The 25,987-nt window shown below is 36.8% G+C and overlaps 1 protein-coding gene and 1 long non-coding RNA gene across 2 annotated transcripts in view; one reads left to right on the forward strand and one right to left on the reverse strand.

Annotated features, from left to right (window-relative positions):
• Positions 1 to 14,484, reverse strand: part of LOC128534524 (NACHT, LRR and PYD domains-containing protein 12-like) — a 149,829-nt gene extending 135,345 nt beyond the window's left edge. The window contains exons 1-2 of the mRNA XM_053508978.1: positions 14,372 to 14,484; positions 13,290 to 13,421 (exon numbers count right to left, since the gene is read on the reverse strand). Of these exons, the coding sequence (XP_053364953.1) occupies positions 13,290 to 13,339 (50 nt within the window). The 5' untranslated portion in view covers positions 13,340 to 13,421; positions 14,372 to 14,484. The remainder of the gene's footprint in view (positions 1 to 13,289; positions 13,422 to 14,371) is intronic.
• A 7,440-nt stretch (positions 14,485 to 21,924) lies between these two features.
• LOC128534571 (uncharacterized) lies at positions 21,925 to 22,917 on the forward strand. The gene is made up of 3 exons (XR_008361492.1): positions 21,925 to 21,967; positions 22,064 to 22,155; positions 22,844 to 22,917. It is a non-coding gene; the product is annotated as an uncharacterized LOC128534571 (long non-coding RNA).
• The last annotated feature ends 3,070 nt before the right edge of the window (positions 22,918 to 25,987 follow it).

Genomic DNA, 25,987 nt, shown 5'->3' on the forward strand with positions numbered 1-25,987 from the left:
GCAGAACTGAGCACGCGGAGGCAGCGCTCCTGCACGCTCCCTCGTGACGGCGCTTCTCCCGCTGTCGATGGCCGGCGCGAGTTCTCGCTGACGCAAAAACCTAACCACACTTTTCCTCTTCGGCAGCGGGGCTGCGAGGGCGGGCACGGTGCGGGAGTGTAGATGCCGCAGGAGCTCGCGCAGCTCTTTCTCGCGCTGTCCTCAGCGCAGAGATCAAAGGGCGGAATTCTAGTGCCCTTGTTTAAAGCGCCTGGGCCGCGTCACATCTCCCCACTGACATGCTTCTTTTATATTCTCCATTACATCACGTACTTCCCAGACCTCAGACAAACCTCCGCGCCTTGCTTTTATAATGCGGAGCAAGCCCGAGATCATATTAACGTTAATTATCGCCAGCCGGCACAAATAGGCGGCTCCCGTCCCTTTGCCGCCTATTCAGGGAGCCTACGGAGTGAGGGAGTAGTTATAGTAGATTTGGGCGTACACCCATCACACGCGCACGCCGTGGCAGATCATCATAATTGTCCTAAACTTGTATTTCATAAGGTTTTCCGAGCGGTGGTACAGCGCAACGGGGGTCATTATTTACTATTAAACATTAAACGAATTTACAAAACTTAATGCGTGCGATTAAGCGCTGATTCTACGCAGGAAAGTAAAGAAGAGGATCCTGATGCTCAACATTCCGGAGACCAAACCCCATTTAAATTAAATTAACAAATATTGCATGTAAATAACAATAGCCCACGTTTAAAACAGCATTTTTATTTAGATTATAAAAAAAATTATCCTGCATCTGTTTTAGGTGTTCCAGCTGCCACTGTTCTAAAATTCAAATTAAATTAAATCTTATTAGGATCAAATTTAAGTACAATAAATGTTAACACAGTGAGCCTTTAGATTTTATCACTTGTAATTAGAAAAAAAAGCGTGTATGGATTTGTGTCATCTTATTTTCTTGTGTTCTTTAAATTTATAGTAGATTTATTAACTTAAATAAATGACCATAAAATTAAAACAGTGTTAGGACGTTCTACTGCGTCAGCAGATGTCGGTCTTTCAGCCCCACTTGTGTTTTTGCGTTATTATAAGAATGAAATGCAGTAGACTGTTATGACTTGTAACGGGTTCGACCCATGTTACTCAAACAACTCAGTTCAGGTGTAAGTAAATGTCTGTGCTGTTTGGGGGAGGGACGTGCTAATGATTTGGTCGGCTCTGTGTGTGTGTGTGTGTGTGTGAGAGAGAGAGGGGTGTCGCGGTCGTTTTCAGTGAAACAAAGGCTCAGCTGAAAAATGTTAGGCACATCAGTCACTTAACCCCCAATAAAAGGTATTTGAGTGTTATGATAGTTGTAATATAACAGATGCGCACTGAATACTAAACCTAAACCAGGCACGGAGATTAATGAACCAAGATAGCCCCCATACCCGTTTAAAAAATAAATAAATAAATAAATACCAAATAATATTATTGTGTATAGACTGATTAAAAACAATGCAATTTATGCTATCATAAGGAAAATAAGTTCTTCCATTCCAATGATTAAAAAAGGTAACAATGTCAACTTTAGAATCTAGAATCCAGGAGATTAAAATTACACAAATTGAAATCACTGAAAGTCAGCCTCAGATTCAAGAGGTTTTTAAAGTGGGGAGAAGTGCATTTCAGTTCCTCTGAATGTATAGGTGAGAACAGCCGATTCACACCTGGGGAGGGTGGATAATTTGTATTTGAATGTTGTCTGGCATTGTAAAGCACTATAGTGACACTAAAAGAACAACCCAGGATTAATAGGAATTCTTATACTGCATAAACATTATTTAGCACAAAAAAATTCCGGGAAAACTATGCGTGCGGTTGAGCGCTTTTTAGACTATAGGAAATTCAATCGGAGCGTTTTTATTTAGACTATTAAAAAAATAACCTGCGTCTATTTTTAGGCGTGCCAGCTGCCACTTTTTAGTTGGAAGTTTTCAATACAAAGCTTATAATGCCCACATGACATGACGGAATAAGGCACGGCTGGTGATGATTGGGCTTTGTTGGGTTACAGTGGATTTTACTACGCGGTGTGAGTGCAATGGCCATCCGTCCGCTCGCGCTGACTCTGCTCTCCGCGGATGGCCAGACCGCCCCCCTCCCTCCTCTCGCTCCTTTGAAGTCCGTGGGGCGCGTTCCATTTGCCCTGCTTGCATGCCGCACTTCCGCGTTGTTGCACGCGCGCTGCATACACAGCGCGTAGTAAAATCCACTTTAACCCAACAAACCCCGAGTATTTTATAGCGCGGGGTGCAAGCCCAGGCAACGATAGCAACGATAGCTCACCAGTCATGTGTAATTCTGCGGTCCCGCTGCTTTGCATGTCTGAAGGGGAGGCCGCCTAACTAGTGAGCGAGGAGCGATATTGATTTGGGCGCACGCCGTGACAGGCTGAAAAAACTATGTCAGATTAATGTGCAAAAACTATATAATAAAACTATATAAGACTACATGCCTTTATAAGACTCAACTTTTATTTAAGCGCACTCACAATAACGAAAAAACGTTGTGATTTTGTAAGTGTTGTGATTTTGTAAGTGTTGTAAGCTGCGCTGCTCTGTATTGTTTTTGGTGAACTTGAGCGCGTCAGAAAATGAACGCAAACGTTTTTTTAAATGGTCAGAGTCAGTCTGCTTCTGCCGGTGCGCTCTGGAAAACTCAATGCATGCGGCTGAGCGCTGATTAAAACTATGGAGTAAAGAGGAGAATTACGATGCCGAATCGAAGTCCTGAGCCCAAACTTCATTTAAATTAAATTAACAAATATTATAAGTAAAAAAACAATAGCCCATGTTTAGGAACCGTTTATAAATTCTTTCCGACATGAGTTGGCCCGGTGTTATGAGCAGAGCGCCGGGAGATTTCCTGAAGCTCCGAAATCACTGGGCATGTTTTCTAAATAGCCGCTATCTTTAATAACTGATGGAGGTTTTGAGCTGTATACACACTCATTCCTGCCTAAACAACTCTAAAAACTACACCTGTAACACAATAAACAGTAATATTTCAAACATTCTGCAGGCTGATATTTGGAGAAAGGAAAGAATAATGAATAAACCAGTTGTTGGGTCAAAATAACCCAACCAGGTGTTCAATTGTAAACTACATCTCATATGATCCAACATGAGCAACCCAACAATGTGTTTAAAGTACCTGAAATAATCCAGAACTTAAATAACAATAAACCGATACAGAGATACGCTGTATAACGGTCAATGTTGTATTTACGGCGACGAGTAAAAATGTCACTTTGCGCCACCTGGCGGCCATTTTACGAATGACTTTGAAATGCAACTGATTTATTTTGGCCGCTGACGTTTTTACGCGGCGGTGAGCGCGACGGTAATAACAATTCCAATTGATCAACTACTGTACTTTCATTATCTGTCTGTATGACTTCAAATATTTAAATAAGGGTTTCATTTTCCTGTCTTAATTATAATTATATTTTCTTTATAATTATTATTATTATTATTATTCATAACATTAATAGCTGTAGTAGAAGTTTATAAGACACATGCTTAATTTGTCTTCAACGTCAAAATTATCACTGAACAAGTACACTAGTCGAGGCCGGCTCTACACAGGAGCAAGAGGGGGCAGCGCCCACTCAAATAAATGTCTTGCCCGCTCAAAACACAATTTTGAAAATGTTGAGAAAGGACATGTTAATATACTCACAGAATGAATATATTACAAGCTGATAAAATGATCTGCAGTAGCGGAAAAATCCGCCGAAAAAGGGACACTACTCAATACGGTATTAGATTTCCCGCATGTCTCTGTCCCTCTGCTGTGGGTATTCATTCACAGGCTGCAGCACACGCACACACACGCGCGCACACACACACACACACACACACACACACACACACACACACACACACACGTCCCTGAGCCCTCGGTAAACATCATTGTAGAGTGGATTGGAGAGAAAAGAGCTGTTCATTTACTATTAAAAAATAACAAAAAATTTGAAATATAAAAAATATAAAAAAAAAAAAAAAAACATAATATGATCTGTTCTATAGCCCATCTGCTTTAACTTTGTTTTTTTTTTTATTATTCTAAGACAACCTTTCAGTTTTGTAAATATTCTAGTTATAATGTGTTAAGTCTTACTTTAGGTTAAACGTTTTTGAGAATTAGACCATCCAGCTAAGATAAATGTTATGTCGTTGATTGATAAAATCTGGATTAAGGATATTTTATTTTATTTTGTTTTATTTATTTAATTTTTATTTTTCAGTTTCCCCCTGAGGGATTGCCACCTTATTGTGGTCAGGGGGTTTGCGTGCCTCAGTGACCTTAAGATCTATACCAGCAGGACTTTAGTCTTCAAGTGGGACACCCAAGTTGGACAGGTCTGAAGGTAGAGACCTGACAAAGTGCATTCCACTTCTCCAGGCTTCTGATGCAGCTAACAACACAATTCAGCAAGGATAATACTGTTACTATAAGCACAGGGGGAAAAACAGTGCTCGAACATGATGTGTACACATGATGCCCCCTTCATATTTCTGCCTGTCTAGAACTGGCCCTGACACTAGTTATTTAAACAGTGTCGCCAACTTGGTGACTTTACTTCGCTATATTTAGCGAGTATTCAGATCCCTCTAGCGACATTTTTTAAAAAGGCGACTAGCGACTTTTTCTTGTGTTACTGGAAACTTTTGGAGACTTTGATGTGTCCATATATTTTAATATATATAAAACAAACAAACAAACAAAAAACTGTACTCCGCCAGATTGTCTCTTTTGGGTCACCAAAGCCAATTCTTGCTCAAATGATCTCAAATTTTAACATGATGTGTAAAACTAAACAAGTTTTATGATGGAGATGAATCGGGCGTGCCAGTGATAATATGAAATGTCTTAATATCAACTTAAAATATTATAAAATATTATTAATAAATACATTTAAAATCGAAATCGACACCTGGGTATTGTAATAATATACAAATTGTAACTAATTTCTTAATTTAACAAGAAAGTAATTTTACACAAGTCTAACATGTCACTGAGTCAGAGTTTAACATGTTCATGCTAAGTTGTGACTGCTAGTATTTTTATTGATAGTTAAACCTCTGAATAAATAATTACTCATATGTACTGATTTCATATTTTCCTATGAAAAGTGAATCACTAAAATATCAGACACGGTTGGATACTGTTTTAATTCCAGTTATTTACTGTATAGCTGGTATGGCATAAACCCATCAATCTGAATAAAAAAGTCATGTGTTCTAAAGAGGCAATTTTTTTTTAAAGCGTTTTAGACATTTATAAAGAAACTTTCTAAAAAGATTTCTAAACATTCCAAGCAGACAGTAAATCAATACACCTTTCTCTCAGTCTGAAGGTCCTCACTATCTGTCTGTATGATTTACAAATATTTCCACCATGTCTCCACTTTCCAATCTCACATCAGAGACGTGCAGAGTTTTATTATTAATAGCTAAAGTTTTGGATTTACACAGCACACCTTTAAAAAAAAAAAAAAGGTTTAAAGGTTTTAAAATTGGAACAATCAGTTTGGAATAGTCACCTGACTGGTGATAATATTGTATCTGACACATCACTGGTGATTCTCATGTCTGTTAATTTCCTGTTATTTTTTTCAATTACTGCTCAATAATTACACTAGTTATTTAAGTTAAAGCATCGTATCATCACTAAATACTGTTACAGTATTATAAAAATACCTCACCTAACATTACTGCTGCTATTGATGCTGTAACACTACATGAGTGTTGATAACTGTACAGGTCAGTGCTATAATAATGGAAAACTCATGAGGCGTGTCTGAAAGAGTTCATCTGATGCAGAACTTCTGCAGGACTCATCGCTGTGTCACATCATAGACTACAGGATAACATTTAATATTGCTGGGTATAAGAGACCTGGAAAAGCAGGAGGGGGATATAAAAGGTCCTGTAGGTCTATTTGATGTTCATCACCCCTCTGAAATGTAATACAGCGCCATCCACTGTGTCTTCCTGATATGGCACTGTGGTTGTCTAGACCAAATATTCAACAAATATTTTTTATTTATAATAACAGAATATTACAGAATTCAAGTCTCTGTATTACTGCATCCAGGGTTTCATAGTGTTTGAGTGAAAACAACAAAATTACATAAAATTATAAATTCTGTTAAAACAGACAGTACGGGGTAAAGTTCTGTAGAACAGAGTATTACATACCACGATAATAAAATATTAATTTTAAGGTTTATCCCAGAATTCCCCTGTAACTGTGACTTTAACAGTGACATTAACAGTGAGGAGACGTTACCTGTGTAGAGGTGATGAAACTCCACCACTAAAATTCTCAGGAGGCTCCATAGACCTCGCACTCTTCATGGAGACACCGCTGGGTGATGGGGATTCTGGTCTGTTTCCATAGAATTCACTGTATAACATTACAGACAGTCCTTTAGAGATTTATATTCACTCTTTACTCATTTTAACTAAATTCTTAATTTAGCCGCGACTTTATTTTACTTATAATGAACAGAGTAACATTTTCATGATAAGTTGTGACTGACTTTTTTATGTTGGTAAAACGTCTGAATAAGTTTTTTCTTTTTATCCTTTTTGTAACTTCATAGATTTGTATAAAAAGTTAAAAATAGATGCAGGATTATTTTTAATAGTCTATATAAAAATGCCTTTCTAAACGTGGGCTATTGTTGCTTACTTACAATATTTGCTGATTAAATAAAAAAAAAATGTAAACCAAAAAAATTAATAATTAAAATTTTGTGCTCGGGATGTTGAGCCGACATCGTGATCCTCCTCTTTAACGTTCTGCGTCGTCTAATCAGCGCCCAACCGCATGCATAAAGTTTTTCCAGAGCGCACCGGCAGAAGTAGACTAATGATCATAAATGCGTCGGGAAAAACAGCAAGGAGACTGACTCTGACCTTTTTAATAATTCATTTGATAAACTTGTAATTTCTCTGGTTTTGGCTGTTATGATGAAGGTGATCATGTCATTATGATCATGCGCCAATAATTCAGTTTCATACGAATTACATAATCTGAAATGTGTTTCATTAGCTTCTTTACGATTCTACAGGGGGCGCTCTAAACTATTCACACATTGGCATCAGGTGTGGTAAGACTGAATTATTTGTTAAGTTTGTATAGAAACAACAGTTATTATGGATGACAAAACACAGATTTGTGCGCGTCAGAAAAAAAACATTTTTGTTTAATTTAATTTTAAGTTAAATATTAAACTCTTGAATTTTAAGTTACTGTAGTTTAAATGTTTAAACCCTGCTCTTGGTTTTTAAGTGAGAAAAATTATGCTATAAAGAATGCGCTACACTTAATTAAGGCGTTTGGTATAATTATTTAAAACACAATTCTAAACACAACTGATCGTGCCAGTGTAATCCTACAGTCACTAAAGTTTAATGTGAGAGACACACTTCCCACAGTCACGTCTCTGTCAACACATCACCAAACAGGTGTCCATGATGTCATAGAGAAAGGGAAGGAGTTCACCAGGAAAATGGATTTTAGGTTCAGACTTAAAAAGCATGAGACATGGATGAGCCTTTGAAAGGAGTTTAAAGTTTAAAGGGAACTTTGTCCACACCGTCATCAGTGAGACAGAGGAATAATTCACTTTCTGTGATGAATTTATCCACCACTTTGATCTAAATGAGTATTTTGTGTTTGTGGGCTGCGTTACATTGAAGTCCGCTGGACATGAGAGCACTGGGAGCCACGAGGGGATAGAACAGGTCTTATAGCTGTATTTGATCTCCATCACTCCCCTGAAATGTAATACAGCGCCATCTAGTGTGCCTTCAGGTCCAAATGATCAGTAAAAGGTTCACTTATTCATAACAGGGAATGACAGATCTCAGCCTACACATTACCGTACTGCAACCAGGGTTTAAACCCAGAGTTTCACAGAGATTTATATACACTTAGTACAGACTTTAACTTAATTTAATGAGGACTTTATTTTACTTACACTGAAGAGAATCTAACATTTCCATGCTAAAGGGGTGACTGTTTTAATTCTTCATTGTAAAACATTTCATTAAATAATTTCTTTCATATGTACTGACTTTATATTTTACATGAACAGTTAATGAATAAAATACAGAAATGTTTGGATTCTGTTTTTGAGTAATAAATACAGTGAGACCAATTATGAATATTATTATGGAAATTATGACAATTGTACGCATTTTAAAATAAAATAAAATAAATAAATAAACCATCAGGTTGAATAAACAGTTAATGTGTTCTGAAAAGAGACAAATCCACAACTAAAATCCCGAACTTCAGCCAGGACGATACTCCACACATACAGTGACTGTGAACCCTGAAGTAGCTGTCTGTATAACAAACCCTGCTTGCATTTTCCTGTCTCACATCAGATTTGTACTAATTTGTATTATTAATAGCTAAAGTATTATATTTACAAGAGTAAATACATAACACATTTTCCCCTAATTTAAAAGTCTTAAAATTGTGACAAAATCAATTTCGAATAGGGACGTGATAATATTGTATCTGATGTATCACTGCTGATTCTCATCCCTGTTAATTTCTTCTGCTTTTTTATTTACTGGTAAATAAATACACTAGTTATTTAAGTTAAAGCATCGTATCATCACTAAATACTGTTACAGTATTATAAAAATACCTCACCTAACATTACTGCTGCTATTGATGCTGTAACACTACATGAGTGTTGATAACTGTACAGGTCAGTGCTATAATAATGGAAAACTCATGAGGCGTGTCTGAAAGTTCATCTGATGCAGAACTTCTGCAGGACTCATCGCTGTGTCACATCATAGTCTACTAGGAGAGCATGAGAGATATAACAGATCCTGTACGTCTATTTGATGTTCATCACTCTTCTGAAATGTAATAGTGAGGCATCTAGTGTGTCCTCCTGAAATGATTTTTTTTTTGATAACAAAAGCTCTAAATACCAAGTATTTGATACGAGTGGATGAACTCTTTGAGTACCTAGGCAAAGCCCGCTTTTATCTATGTTGGACCTCACAAATGGGCACTGACACCGGAGACAAGAAAAAAAAAAACTCATTCAGCACAGAGCATGGCCACTGGCAGTATAGACTCCTCCCCTTCGGGCTACACGGAAATAATTAAGATTAGACACCAAACACTGATGGTTTAAAATGACACCAAAATAAGTGTTTTGTGTTTGTAAGCCGTGTCCCATCGTAGTCTATTAGAATATAATACTGCTGGGCATGAGAGTAGGGCTGCAACAACGAATCACTAAAAGCGTTGGCAACGAATTTCATAATCGATTGGTTGTGTCGCGCGACACAGAGACATATAATTATTTTCAAAAAAACTTTAGTTAGGCGCAGAGTGGAGTGAACACACTTGGTCTTGTGCACTGATGCTAGCAGAGTTCGGCGCCTCAGACAGGGCGGAGCAAAAAAAACTCAAGGTTTACTATTTTATTTTATATTACTGCTCAAGGTTTAGGCTGCTCTTTGCCTGCTGTGTGTGTGTGTGTCATTTTATACCTCCTACTTTCACCTTCACAGACACACTTTCTCTCTGCTCTACACAGAAACACTGCTCTGTCGCGATTCATTTCAAAGGTAAAGTGCAGGTTATTTTGTTTTATTTTTACTTTACTTTACTTTAGTGATTCCGTTACTTTACAGCGTGTTTTTAAAAATTAAATTTGGTTTTCAAGTGTTTTTAAAAACGAGCCGCTTCCAGAACGAATTATGCTCGTACAGTAATCCAAGGTTTGATTGTATATATTTGGCAGATGTAAAGTATACATGTCTATGTTAGTCCATTTTTATTTTATTTTATTATTCTTATAACAGCTCAAGGAGCAACATGTTTGCACTTTTTAAGGATTTTAGTTCTGTTTTTTGAATAAAGGGTTGAAAATGAATGCTTTTCCTGTTTTTGTTTTATCTAATTGAAAAAAAATCATCAACATATTAATTGATTATTAAAATAATCGTTAGTTGCAGCCCTACATGAGAGCACTGGGAGAGCAGGAGATGAATATAACAGGTCCTGTAGGTCTATTTGATGTTTATCACTCAGCTGAAGTGTAATACGGCTCCATCTAGTGTGTCTTCCTGGTATGAAACTGTGGTGCGGTTTTAATTGCATACAATCAGGTTTAAAAAAGAAATAGAAAAAATTTGAAAAAAACTATTGGTATCATAAAATGAGATCTCAAGTCTCTCTATTACTGTACTGTATCCAGTGTTTCATAGTGTGTGGGTGAAAACAGACAATAATCATGGATTTTGCTAAAACACTGACAGTAAGGGGTAAAGTTCTGTAGAACAGAGCACTACATGTCATGATGATAAAATATTCACTGCTTGTTTAATGCTGGAATTTCCCTTTAACTGTGACTTTAGCAGTGACATTAACAGTGAGGAGACGTTACCTGTGTGGACGTATGAAGTCTCCATCTTTAAAATTCATAGGACCCTCCATAGACTTAGCGCTCTTTACAGAGACACAGCTGAGTGCTGCTGATTCTGATCTCTTCCTCTGGAGTTCCCTGCACAACAGAAGTTTATATATACTTTACAGGTTTTTCCGACTTCTTAATTTAACAAGGACCTATAATGGACGGAGTATCATCATCGAATTCAAGTTATCTTGAAGTTATTCCTTTTATATGTAGGGACTCCATATTTTATATGAACAGTTAATAACTAAAATACCCAAATACAGGTCCTAATTTTATTTTTATTTTTTAAGGAAAAGAAATGTTCTTATTCCAGTTTTCCCCTCTATGGCAGTTAGGGACTAAACCCATCGCACTGAGTAAACAGGTAATGTGTTCTCAAGAGACAAAAAAAAAGTTTTGTTATTATTATTATTATTATTATTTTTTTAATAAATCAGTAAAATGAAACTACAACCAGGACAATACTACAGCCTGGATGTGACACCAGTCCATCACACATAGAGAAGTTAAATTAGTCAATCCACCTACCTGTATTTCTTTGAACGTCTGATATCAACCGGACGCCGCTCAGTAACCCTACACAGACAAGAGGAGACCATGTGAAACTCCACACATACAGTGACTGGGAGCTCTAGAGCTGGGAAACAGTTTTACTCCCACTTTATTAGAACAACATTTATTTACTAAGTCAATACACATTTCTGTCAGTCTGCAGATGCTTTTATAGTCTGATTTCCAAATATTTCAACCATGCTTCTATTTTCCATCTAATATCAGGAAAAATGCTCTTATTATTAATATCTAAGGTATTAGGTTTACAAGAGTGAATACACAATAACATAAGCTTAATTTGGAGAGATGGGGGAAAAATTATTCTCCAGAACAGAGCACTACATGTCATGATAATAAAATATTAACTGCTTGTTAAATGCTAAAATGCTGGGTAAAAATTCATAGGACCCTCCATAGACTCAGCGCTCTCTGCAGAGACACAGCTGGGTGCTGTTGTGTAATGTAAAGTTCAGTAGAACAGAGCAGTACATATCAAGATAAAATGTTCATTTCTAGTGTTATCTCAGAATTTCTTGTAACTGTGGCATTAACAGTGAGGAGACGTTACCTGGGTAGAAGTATGCCCTCCATAGACTCTGCACTCTCTGCAGAGACACAGCTGGGTGCTGCTGATCCTGGTATTGTCCTCTGAAGTTCACTGCACATTACACACAGTCCTTTAGAAGTTTATATACACTTTACAGATCTTAGCTATTTTAGTTACAGTAAAACCTTGGATTGCAAGCATAATCCGTTCTTGTTTGTTTAATTTGTATATTAAAACACTCATAGATCAAAGCGAATTTCCTCCAATAATGAAAACTCAGACGATTCGTTCCACAACCCAAAAATATTTATATAAAAATAATTAATACAAAATATAAAGCAAAAATAAAACAAATGGAACCTCGGGCTGCGAGTAACCTGGTTTGCAAGCGTTCCGCAAGACAAGCAAAAAATTATTACATTTTGCCTTGTTTAACGAGCGAGTCTTGATATAGCAATTATCACTATTATGTAGTACGTAGGAGTGGGTGATATACCGGTGGACACGATTAACCGGTAGAAATTTGTCAACCGATAGAGATTTTGGTCTATCGTCTTAATCGCGGTTGAGATCACGTGATGTTGCACGTTACGTAATGTATGTTAAACAGTTTCTTTGTGTTTGAATTTTTATTTAACATTTTTAGATACAAATTGCTATATTGTGATATATATCGTTATCGAGGTAGAAAATTGCTTCTACCGTGATAGAAGATTTTGGTTATATCGCTCACCCCTAGTAGTACGCATGCGCTTCTTGTTTTCACACTGAGCATCACATAACTGAGCCAATGGTTATTCTCACACGCGCTGCAGAATTGTGGGTAACGTCTTCCATGCTTGGTCTCAATGTGTGTGCGCCACTCATGTACACAACATCATCCATGCGCATGTGTACTGTTTACCATAACACTGTGACGTGTGTAAAGCATCTTTAATTTTGTGTGTGTGTGTATGTGTGTGTGTGTGAGACAGACACACACCAGTTTACACTTGAGTGAGGATGAGCCTCTAGCGTGTGTGTGAGTGTGTAAGAAAGTCGTCCCACACAGCAGCCACCACCACCACCCCGCGGCTAGCAGCCTCCCCACCAGCTTCTGAAGGTGTTTGCCATCACGCTATGACTCACTTCACTCCAGTGAGCTGTACAACTACACGTCAGAGCGTTCACACAAAAATCAAGCATATTGACGCCATGAACAATTTCCCAAATAAATTTGTTATTGACTATTTTGGTTATTGATTTTAGTTGATAGCATCGATTAATCATGGCGGCCCTACAGTCATTTAATTTTTTACCATCACATTTCTTCCTTGAAAACAGTGATTCTCCACTATACTTAATCATGTTAATAATACATTTTTCAGTTCTTAACCCAATGTAAGTAGTTTCAATTATGTTAGAGACGTTACTCACTGCATCAGTTAGAGTTAAATAACGTGTTGCAGTTGAACCATAGTAATCACTGCAGTAATTATTCAATGGAAGCCTCTTAACTTTTTACCCAGTTAAATCTAGGTGGTGACTTTTTGGCCAGGTAGTGTGTGTGTGTGTGTGTGTGTGTGTGTGTGTGTGTGTGTTTATAACATATTTTTGAAAACTTGTACAGTACTACAATATTAAATTCAATTAATCGAATTAATTGTAAAAATCATCCAACACTACATGATACATTACCGTTCTTCTAAGAGCCTGGAAATATCTTTGTCCCGGTCAGGATTATCCATCTTTGAAGATTAGTAAAGATGGCACAAACACACAGCCGAGTCCTGAAGAGTCTGATCTCCTCTGCTGTGATGAATTACACTCCTAGAAAACACAAAAACTAATGTGCAGTTACACTAAACACACAAATTTTTAAAAATTTGCCATAAACATTTCTTCTTTGATTAAAAATGAGTTTTAAATTAATACTGTATTGAAAATACGTTTAACATGTAACATTTAGAAAAGTCTCTTATCCCTCAGTCATATAAGGATTCATGAGTTCCTCTTCTTGAGTGGAGATGATGGACTATGACGGTCAATTTCACTTTTAACTGTTCATCACTGACATCTCACATGATAAATTACTTTAAACTAAATATTTTATATTGAGTCATTATTTTTGTCTCAAAATAATAAGTGATTATAATATGTTTAAATGTCGTGGTAAAGAAACTAGAACGACTCTCTAGAGAAAACAATTTAATCTACAGTCACCTTCAAAAGTATTGGAACAGCTGGGCTAATTCATTTGCTTTTGTTTTACACTTGAGGCATTTGTGAGACTGAAACAACTAATAACATCAAACATTTTATTAAATCCAAACCATTTTTCAGGTGATCAATGATATTGATTTTTGTTTAAAGCGCTGTATATTTAGTGTTATAAAAGATTAAAGCCCGTGTTTACGTCATGCTGTGCGCGCGCCTGTGCTCCGTGAGTTCCTCGTGCTCTCGGTGTGTTCAGGTTTATGAGCTGCTGCTGTTTTGTTAAAATACACCGTGTATTAAAATAAGTGAGATTATAATAATATTCCTCAGCGCACAATTACAGATAGTGTGTACATGCAAATACTTACCGGTTTTAGACTTTAAAATGTCATGAAAATAAGAATATTACAATAGAATAAAAGTAGGAGTTGAGAGGCCTATAAAGAACAAACGCCATAAACACAGCTCTAAAGAATTCCCACTTCGGGGTTTATACGAGTTTCAGTTACACAATATCCGCGTGAATCTTATATAAAGTCTTTTATAATGATGAAATCTCTCACCTTTATTCGAAATTATTGTTGTGTGACGTTAATATCACCGTTTGGGCCGATAAAGTTTACATTCCCGGAACGCTGGATAAAAACGCTGGAGACTTTAGGAAAAACACTTTCGGTTTGGAAAGGTTGCCAGGTGCAGGACAAAATCTACGTTTTACAGTCGGGATAAAATCCTCCCGATAGCGTTAATCCTACCGCGGTGAAGTTAGTTTAATATTCGAACATTACAGACATTCTGATGCAGTAATTCAGGGACCGTTAAGACGCAGGAAATGTGAAATCCTCAAACACGATGTGAGATTCCTGTGGAAGCTGGTGACAGTGGATGTCTATACCATAGATCCTGCAGACATCATCACCCCTGGATATGCTGATTAATGGAGAGTTGAGAAAGTTTTCAAGATTCAGTTACTATTACTGTTGTTACATTATAAACTTTTCCCATATAATAAAATCTCTCCGTGACTTTCTCGGCTCTGACCAAGTTGTGAAAGGGAAACACAGACAGGCAAAACCTGACTCAAGGAAAGGAAGAAGTAAATGGAGAGACAGATCACCTCAAGCCACCAACCACGTGGTCAAATGAACATCAGCCATAAATATATCCTTATACTATTTACTAGGTTTGATGAAAACACATTGTAATCAAGAATCTAGCGCGGATGGGTGCACACACACACACACACACACACGTACAGAACATGCATGCACTGGACACATATCTGTCTAATATTTTTTCTCAAACATGTCTTACAATAAAGTGGAGCAAAACCGTATGTGCCATAATAAAGACTCATCAGATGCAGTCTCAGGACATTATTAATAATAGAAATATTATTATTATTAATAATAATAATAATAATAATAATAATAATAATATCCTTTGCATTTAATGTGTGTGATGTCAACTCTCTAAGTTATAAAATCTGAATAAACTAAAACTGCGTATAAAAGGAATCAGAACCAGTACTGGTCTACTTTTTATAAAATATAAAATTTAAATCTTATCAAAAAGTACCAAAGAAAATGATTCCATTTGTAAAAATAAATAAATAAAAAGAAATTTCTAGGCGCGTGAAATGCCATTCCATGGATTAAAAACGGTAACAATGTAAATTTTGGCCTTTTCCGCGCTTTGTAGAAGCTCAGTGGTACGCGCATAACATTTCACGGGTGTGCCATGCGCGCTCCCTGCGCTGTTTTCACGGTGGCGCTTAAAAAAAAAAAAAAACTCGTCTCGATGGGGGAACCAAATTCGACACAACACCGGGGTCTTCATGTTACTGTGATTGGCTGCGTCCGCGTGCATCATCACCAGCGTATTGTGGGAAACTGAGTCTCGAGTGCTTTTTGGTCGTTATACGCGTTTTCCCTCCCTGAGCATGCGCATCGCTGATGAATCAGGGAAAAACAGTTTTCTGCACTCAAATTGTATATTTTTGTATTGTTAAAGGTTGATTTTGTGGAAAATGCTGTTAAACTGTGAGATGTGATTAGCGGTGTCTTAGAATTGGATGTTAGTAAAAAAAAGTGTGAAAAATAAGTTTTGCAGTTGCACACTCTACAGATGTGGCCATTAAGACTGCGCATGTTTTCCCGCGAGACGCCGCAATTTAGCGCGCGGCGTGCCGCGACTTGCCATGAGTAACATTCGGGAATTTAAATAAATGTGTTGTGCTTTACTGAATATCCGCCAGATGGCGCATGGAAGGACTTTATCTAAAAGCCGGACCAAGTATAATGAAGAATTGTGTATAATTATTTAGCCTAAAACAAAATTGTTTCCAATGCTGAAGCAAACATGAATTTTATTTTGCTTTACAACAGATCTTTCATGATGAATGTGTGTATATGTGCTTTATATTATTTTCATAATGATGAAATGAGATGCCCAAATTCATGCTTTAAAATTCTTAATAAGTTTCTTATATATTTTTTGTAATGTTTTAACAGGGACAAAACAGTGAAAGACATGGCAATGTCTCGGTTTACATGGTGTTGAAATTAATATTTTAATTTCCTGATAGTAGGCTATCTGATAGTCTTAACTATGCGAATGTCCTGATTCGTGAATATGCCAACATATCTTATTTAAAACGTAAAAATGTGTCGACATCATCAGAAAACATGAATGAACTATATATATTATTAAGTAAATATTATTTTATGAACACAAACTTCTTCAGGCTTTTTATAATAATCATCATATTTGCTGTTTGTGTCCAGCATTTAATAATTATTTCATCTATTATTTAACCACGGCTGGAAATAATAGCTGGAATGTGATGCGATTGTGAATTCATGACTGAAATAAAGCTGTTCGTCTTTTGTAAAGTACTTTCACTTTACAAAAGGCAGCGTTTTTATCAAAAGGTTGATAAACGTGTGTTGTCCAGTATATACAACGCGACAGTGCGCTCAGTTACTCACTTCTCACCTTTCATGTAGGTCTGCTCGGACTTATTAATTCGTTTTAAACCCCTTAAAACTGCGTGTGTATACAGCCCCAAACCTCCATCAGTTATTAAAGATAGCGTCTATTTAGAAAAAATGCCCCAGTGATTTCGGAGCTTCAGGAAATCTCCCGGCGCTCTGCGCATAACACCGGGCCAACTCATGTCGGAAATAATTTATAAAAGTTTTCTAAACGTGGGCTATTGTTTTTTTTTATTATAATATTTGTTAATTTAATTTAAATGAGGTTTGGGCTCAGGACTTTGATTCGGCATCGTGATTCTCCTCTTTAATTTACTCCATAGTTTTAATCAGCGCTCAGCCGCATGCATAAAGTTTTCCAGAGCGCACCAGCAGAAGTAGACTAATGATTATGAACGCGTCGGGAAAACAGCAAGCAGACCGACTCTGACCATTTTAAAAAAACTTTGCGTTCATTTTCTGACGCGCTCAAGTTCACTAAAAACAATATAGAACATCGCAGCTTATTTGCTTTCAAACATTTACAAAATCACAACGTTTTTTCGTTATTGTGAGTGTGCTTAAATAAAAGTTGAGTCTTATAAAGGCATGTAGTCTTATATAGTTTTATTATATAGTTTTTGCACATTAATCAGAGTCCTCATCTGTTAAATTTTTGAGGACAATAGTTTTTTTTCAGCCTGTCACGGCATGCGCCCAAATCAATATCGCTTCTCACTCACTAGTTAGGCGGCCTCTCCTTCAGATATGCGAAGAAGCAGGGCTGCGGAATTAGGCAAGGATGGTGAAGCAGAGCTCTCCTGGCTAATGATCCCGGGCTTCCAATCCGCGCTTTAAAATATTTGGGGTTTGTTGGTTTACAGTGGATTTTACTACGCGGTGTGAGTGAGACGCGCGCACAACAACGCGGAAGTGCGGCATGCAAGCGGGGCAAATGGAACGCGCCCCAGGGACTTCAAAGAAGAGCCAGCGCAAGCGGACGGAGGCAGGAGCTGCTGTCCGCGGATGGCCGTCGTACTCGTATTTTATAGCGCGGGGTGCAAACAGCATGCTCAACAGCATGTCGTGTGGGCATTATAAGATTTGTATTGAAAACTTCTAACTAAAAAGTGGCAGCTGGCACGCCTAAAAATAGACGCAGGTTAATTTTTTATAGTCTAAATTAAAATCCTCCTCTTTAGTGCCTCCTATTCCTATTAATCCTATTGTTCTTTTAGTGTCACTGCGTGTGCTTACAATGCCAGACAACATTCAAATGCAAATTATTCACTCTCCCCAAGTGTGAATCAGCTGTTCTCACCTATACATATTAACCTATACGTTCTCACCTAAAGTGTTTAGGTGAAATTCCACCTATACAAGTGACAAATATGCAAAGAAAAAAAATAGGAAGGGGCAAATACTTTTTTCATGGCACTTCACATGTAGTCAGATTGTTCCACTGGCCTGAAACTGTGGCTGGTGGAGTTATAGCACTTTTCAAATCACACTTACTATACACTGATATGAATAACTTTGAATGATGAATGCTACGTTAATATGATCTGGGGCTTGCTCCACATTATAAAAGCAAGGCGCGGAGTTTAGTCCGAGATCAGGGAAGTACGTGATGTGGTGGAAAATAGGCAGTGGCGGTTCTACACTGAATTGCTCCCCGGGCGAGACTCCCTCCATTTTTTTTCTGTAAAATATCGATATTACAAATATTCCTTTCTAAACATTCTACTGCGTTGCCACGGGTTACTGACGTCATCCTCGCGCGTTTGAGCCATGGTCGTGGCTAAAAGGGATATAGCGTCGACCGAGGTGTTATGCGCTAAAATGCCCCCCCGCCATGGATTGCCCCCCCTACATAATCGCTATCAAATATTGTATTAGAATATAAATTCATAGGTTAATGGTTTACAAATTACAAATTACATAAGACAATAAAATAAAATAAGCAATATGAAAATAAATATGTTGTATATGAAAAAATAGATTTTTTTCATATACTGTACAACATGTATACTTTTGGATTGTTTATTTTAGAATAATAAAATAGTTTACTCTAATTTTTCATCATGAACAATATTTAATTTTTTTTTTATATAAATGCTTATTTGTTTATTCATGACAAAGCCCTTAAAAATAAATGTGCCACAAAATAAACTTTATACAAGAATTTCTATTCATGGTATTGACGGCTGTGATATCATATATATGTGATATAATATGATAATATCATACTGTGGCGTGGGCGGGCCGGCGGCTGACGACCAGCATGCCTTGCGGGGATGTCGGTGTATTCACCATGATGGGGAAAGGTGCTTGGGTTAGTGACTTCGGCCCTGTTGTGTGTGTGTTGAGGGGAGTGACGTGTGAAATGTGCTCCAGTTCAGGCTGACGCTGAATTGGATGTAGGCTCCTGAGTGAAGGTGCTACTCATGCCATACCTGCTGTGTGCTAAATAAAGTACTCCCAGCCATTGCATTGGGCAGCAAATAAGCTCACTCGTCTCTCCAGCATTCTTTCCGGCGTAAAAACGCTACAATATTTATGTATGGGGGGGGGCAATCCATGGCAGAGGGATTTTAGCGCATAACACCGGAAACTAACAATGAAATGAATTGTTATACCTACTGGATCATTTTTCTGTAATACAAAAAGTTTTATTGTTGTACAGTGAGAGAAAAAAAAAACGTTAGATTGATGTGAGCATGCCCAATAGAGCTCAAGCTGTATTCCTTCTAGCCTCAACTGTATTAAACCCATAATCAAAATCAAATTACAATTATTTAAAGAATATAGTACCACAAGCTGTTCATAAAATTTTTAATGTAATTTTAATATTTTTGAAATACTATTAACTTTGTATTGGTTAAACAAGACCAAAAAAAGTTACAGAATTAGTCATTCAGAATGTTTTGAACTGACAGTTGTTTTCTGTAGTTTTACTAGAAGTGCAACTACGTTAAAAAGTATAAACATTCTTGTTTATACTGTTTTATATTGCTCTCCAAAATGTCACTTTACTCAACTAAAATAAGCACACTTGCACTATTCTTATTGCACTGTTCCGTTTTTCACCATATCAGCCTTCTGTGTTGTAAACTGTCCCTTTTTGCAGAACAGTAACTCAATTATCTTACCTCTGTTGTTCTCAAAGTTCTCCAGTGTTATTTAAGTTTTTTTTTTTAGGTTTTTAAAAAGTTTGCAGTGTTATTTGTAACAAGGGTTGGGAGAAATGTAATTTTAATTCTCTATATGTATGCACTGTACATGTAGCAGAATTGACAATAACGTTGACTTTGACATTGCCTGATAAGGACAAATATTAGATTAGATTAGATTCAACGTTATTGTCATTACACATGTACAAGTACAAGGCAACGAAATGCCTTGTAGGTCTAACCAGAAGTGCAATTAGCAGAAAGTGCAGGATAAAGGTATAAAGTCTTAGTACACTTAAGAGGGATATGTGCAGGGAGAAGCTATGGGTAACTATTACAGAAGGATATTATACAGATTGCTGGTAACTATACTTATAAATTTACAGTGGATGAGCCGTATATACAGGTTGTTATTAACTGTAGTCAGAAATTTGCAAATGGATATGAACATAATGTGCAGGATATTATGTAAGCATAGTATACATATTGCAAGTAACTATAATTATAAATTTACAGTGGGTGGTCAATATATACAAGTTGTTATTAACTGTAGACAGGAATTTACAAATAGATATGAGCATAATGTAAAATGTACAATGTAATAGTTCATAAAACCCCACAATAAAGAGTACAGTTTAGTAACCTTTGAAGTGGCACTTATTCAGTAAACAGTAAACAGACAGAATTTTAGCCAATAAAACATTTTATTTAGAGGCTATATAAATAGCCTAGGAATAGTATGGAATAAAATCACTGTCAAAAATATTCGTGCGTAAAAAAAAAGATTTGTGTGTAATTCTGTCTTTTGTCTGAGTTGGATTCCAAAATCTACGGCCACGACAGCTTACAGATACGAGATTTTGTGTGTTTGTTACAATACAACTCTGAAATATACGACTCTGACCGCTTACAGACACAAAACTCGTTTTTACAACTCCTCTGTTTTACGGACGAATTGCGAAATTACGCCTACGAATGCTGTGCGTGAAATGACTGTCAAAAATACGTCATCACAGGCATTACTATCAGAAGGAGGATTAATCGATTCCCCGATATGCGCATGCGCCCTTTAGCGGTTTAAACCACAGGCGCCGAAATGGCAGATCAGCAGCCAATAGCTCACTCATCGTCTCAGGTAAGTGCGCAATTCCACAATTCCTCCCAGAAATCACTAAAAACTGAGATGACGTAATATTAATGTCTGAGTAATTTGATTTACACGGACCTTTTTTGACGCACTTGCTAGAACGCCTCAGGTCACGAATAAGTGCAGTTATAGATGTCCATCAGCTGGACTTGGACTATTTTCAGTATGTTATCAATCAAGAAGTGTTTATTTTGTCATCAGCCTCCACTATCTTTGATGTGCCTAGTGATATTTTGGAGACCCTCATGGATCTACAACAAAAAATTAGTGCAGCTTTTTCTCAAGAGGTGGCTCCAGTTCTTACGAGGGACTTTGGTGGGGGACGAGGACGACCTAAGTTTATTGTTTCCGAGGAAATGTTGTCCCAGCTCATTGAGATGTCTTTGCCTGTTTCTTGCATTGCAAATATTTTAGGAGTAAGCCAGTCAACGATCTTCCGCCGAATGCGTGACTTGGGTTTATCTGTGAAAAGTACATATACCACCATATCTGACAATGAATTGGATAATGCCATTTTGGCCATCAAAAGAAGACAACCAAATGCTGGATATAGAATGATGAAAGGCTGCCTGCAAGCAGATGGACATAGAGTTCAATGGAACCGAATAAAAGAATCTATGCACAGAGTGGATGCCCCTGGAATTTTGGAAAGGATGACACAGCTGGGGTGTATTGTTAGGAGATCATATTGTGTTCAAAGTCCATTGTCCTTAGTCCACATTGACACGAATCACAAGCTCATAAGGTATTGTCCTCTATTTTACTTATGATGGTGTAATGTTATGCAGTATTATGTTTAACATGGTTTTATTTTGTAGATACAACATTATCATATTTGGTGGGATAGATGGGTTCTCACGAAAGGTAAACATGTTTATTTCCAACCCAGTGGAATCCATCTATCTATCTATATTGAATGATTTAATGTAATTCATTTATTCTTTTTTTTTGTTGTTATAGATCATGTACTTGGAACCAGCAACAAACAACCGTTCAAGCACTGCCTTATCATTCTTTCTCCTGTCTGTGCAAAAGCATGGCTGGCCTTCAAGGTAAGAGAACATATTTTTATCTGCTCCTCCCTTTCTTGCGTTTAGTTAAACCCTCATCCATCCCTTGGGTCATTTTGACCCAGAATTTAATTTAAAATAAATTCTAAAAATTGTGTGTTGATCATTCTGGTTCAGGATTTTTTTACTTTTGTCACAATTGCACCAGGAAAACACACACATAGAGACAGAAAAATTTAATGGGTGCAATAAAAAAAGTCACAAAAGTGTCCCTTGTGGGTAATTTTGACCCACATAGAAATGAATGTACCAGAACCACATTATAGTATATCATTTTGTCATTTTTCCCACCATATGGCATTAGAGACTCTCAATGACTCAATTCCAAGTCCATCTGTTGGTTTTTGATAAAACAGGACTGGAAATTGTGTTGTTTTTGAGTGAAATAATGTACAAAAATTGCTTATGTTTTCTTAATATGCAGAATAGAAGGTAAATCTATATTTAAAAAAAAATTAACAAAACATAATAGAAAAACCTGCATAAATATTTAGGGGGAAAAATATAAAAATGGTTTCTGGTTATGGTTAGTGTCATTTTTTTCTTAATTTTTTACTTCTGTTGTTAATTCATCCATTGCACCTGAACCTACATGTTAATATATATTTATATATCTTAACATTATAGCAGTCGGGCAGATTTAACCTCTCCCTCCACTTCTCTATTTTAGGGTCCGGGGTGATGAAGGTGTGGAAAATGTGGCAATTGCAGAAACCATGTTTCATGTGAAAGGAACCGGAAGAGGAAGCTTCATTGCTGGGAAAAGCGTACATAATCAGCAGTAATAAACAATTTAGGATGTCACTCTGTTGTTTCATTTATCGTTTTAATTGATACCTTTTGTGTTTTCCAGCATAGAGCGTCTGTGGCGAGACGTCTGGCTTGGTGTAACTCAGCTGTATTACGAAGTACTTCACAGCCTTGAAGAAGATTGCTTGTTGGACTTGTCAGATTCCTTTCATGTGTTTTGTGCACATTATGTGTTCCTCCCACGTCTGAAACGTGACCTCCACACTTTTTCTGAAGGCTGGGACAATCATCCATTACGGTCTGAAAATGGGCTCACCCCTAACCAGCTGTGGATAATGGGACACATGCACAACTCATCTGGTGATGATGAAGAGGATGTTCAGGTTTGTTTGTTTCTATGCATTTAGTCATACTGTTAAATTGTGCTTTTGCATGATGCAGGAAGTAATTTGTTTTTATTTCATTTAAGAATTTGGAACTGTTTGGAACAGACTGGGAGACATTTGATAGTGTGACAGAAGGTGATGTTGGAGTTAATGTTCCAGAAATTGAGTGCCCATTCACTCCTGCTCTGATGGAAACAGTAAAATCCATCTTTAATCCTCTTGCAACATCTGACTGTTATGGCAGAGACATCTATATATCTTTGGTTCAATATTTTGAAAGTCTTTAAAAAACACAAACAACTGTGTGAGCCCATTTGTAAACATTTATTTTACAAATTGTGTACATTTCGAAAACTGTAACACAAAGCAGCACAATGAATGGTGTGAAAAGTAATCTGTAAATAAATTCAGAAGAGTAAATGATTTTTAATTATTATTTTTTTGTTTCTTGAACAAATTCTTTGGACAAATATTGCCAACAGAACAGTTTTTACATGTGCCAATAAACAGTGATGAAACAGTAACTTTCAGCTTCTCTTTGCAACATACTTGTCCCATCAAATACCAAATTGTGTACATATTTTGAAAATTGCAACTGGAACAAAGCAGCACAATGAATGAATCATATGAGAAGTAATTTGTAACATTCAGAAAACTTAATGATTGTGTATCGTTTCTTTAACATGATACTACTTTGGACAAATAGTCAACGGAACAATTCTTACTTGTGCCAATAAACAGTAACTCAGAGAAGCTATTTCAACATGCTTTCTCCATGAAATACATTTAAACATTATCAAAGGACACCCCATATTTCATAGCTATTCCCATTATGTTTTTGAATTCATTTAGTGTTTTCAGGTGAGCTGTAGGAAACGTAATTGTGTGAGTACATGCGCTTACAGTTGGAAAACAAACGGTATGGTTTGTGTCACAGTCGTGATTGAACTTCACAGTGATGGAGAAGTCCTTCTGGTCACTGGGAAGAATAGGCTTGTGGCTCTGGCCTGTCATCCACTGCATAACTTTACCAGCAGTCATTTGTTCAGCTTCACCCTCTATAAAAACAGGGAAAAGGACTTGCAGTGAAATGAAAACAAGATTAACAGAGCTAAGTATGTTATGCCATTATAATAATACATACCACAATCCTCAACTTCTTGTAGGAAATCCTGGAAGAAGTTCATAACATTTACTTCTTTAGTGTATTTCACAGAACCTTTGTCACTAAAGACAGGGTGGCAATTCTCCAGATTAAAGGCTGCATCCACCTTAAATAAAAGAGACACGGTTAACATTTCTATATGCATGTCACATTTAACATGTCCTCATAATGAAAACACCATTAGAACCACAATAGTTTACCTTGTCATCTTTTTCCCCTGGAACAAATAGTGGTAGACACAAGTCTGGATGCATTTCCATGACATTCCGGAGATCATAGAGTTGAAGTCCTTTTCTCAGCTGATCAAGCATTGGAACAACTCTCATAGTGGAGTGTAAAACAATGGCTCTACAGGCAATTTAAATGATTTCATCAAATATTTGTTTAAAACATTAAACAATATTAATAAAATATATACGCAGTAACTCAATTTTGATGTACCATGTAACAAAAAAACTTTAGTTATCTACTGTGCCACATTTCATATGATTAGAAATGCAGTTAAAATCAAACTTTTTGTAGTCCTTCAAGAACAAAGAATAGTACACCTGATGATGTCATTTTTCATGTCAGCAGACACTTTTCCAGGGTATCCACAGCTTAAAATCTCATCTGTAAGCTCACTCATGTCATCTTTGGAGTTTACCTGAAAAGAAAGAAACAATACACTATCTTATTGGCATCTTTTACTTTTAAGCATTGCTATACAGTAGTCAACATTTGAAGTGGATCAAACCCTTTCATCAAAGTTGTCCTACAATCAAAAACAATACCTATTCTTGTCTTAGGACAACTTTGATGAAAGGTTTTGATCCACTTCAAATGTTGACTACTTTATCTAACTTGCATATCTGTTTAATATTTTACCTTCTCAATGAGCAGGGAGAGTTCCAAATCTGTGACATCACTGGAAGTCACCTGTATCCTGTCACTATCTCCAGAGCAAAGATATTGGAAACACCACTTGCGCAAAAAAAACGGCGGTGGTCCTCCTTGTGCTAGACTGACTGCCATAATTTCTCCTGCACTTCTAATACCACAGTGGATAAAACAAGACCTTAAATCAACCAAAAATTTTTATTAATGTGAAAAGTGTTAACTGATCAAATCTTGCATACCTGAAGTAGTTACGATCCAAGCTGTTGAGACAATAGACTGGATTTTTCCCTTTTTTATCTACACCAGCGATAAACAGTCTTGTTTCAATCTCTGCAATCATTTCTAGACAACAAATACAACTTATTTAAAACCTTATCTGTCAAAATGTCTGCTTTAAAATATAAAACATTTTATAATAAACTAAATTAGTTATACCTGTTAAGAACTCCTTGCTAAGAGCACCAGAGTCAACCCCTGCTTCGCCAAAAAAAGTAACCTTTAGTCTGCCTTTCGGTGATAATTTCTTCTGTCGCTGCCACTGCTGCATGCCTCTAGTGTAGATGTCATTCCGAGAAATGCAGATGGCAAAGGTGTTGGTTTGATCAACTTTACTGCTGATCCAACACAGAATCTC

The sequence above is a fragment of the Clarias gariepinus genome, chromosome 12 (genome assembly GCF_024256425.1).
Source record: "Clarias gariepinus isolate MV-2021 ecotype Netherlands chromosome 12, CGAR_prim_01v2, whole genome shotgun sequence".
Taxonomy (NCBI): domain Eukaryota; kingdom Metazoa; phylum Chordata; class Actinopteri; order Siluriformes; family Clariidae; genus Clarias; species Clarias gariepinus.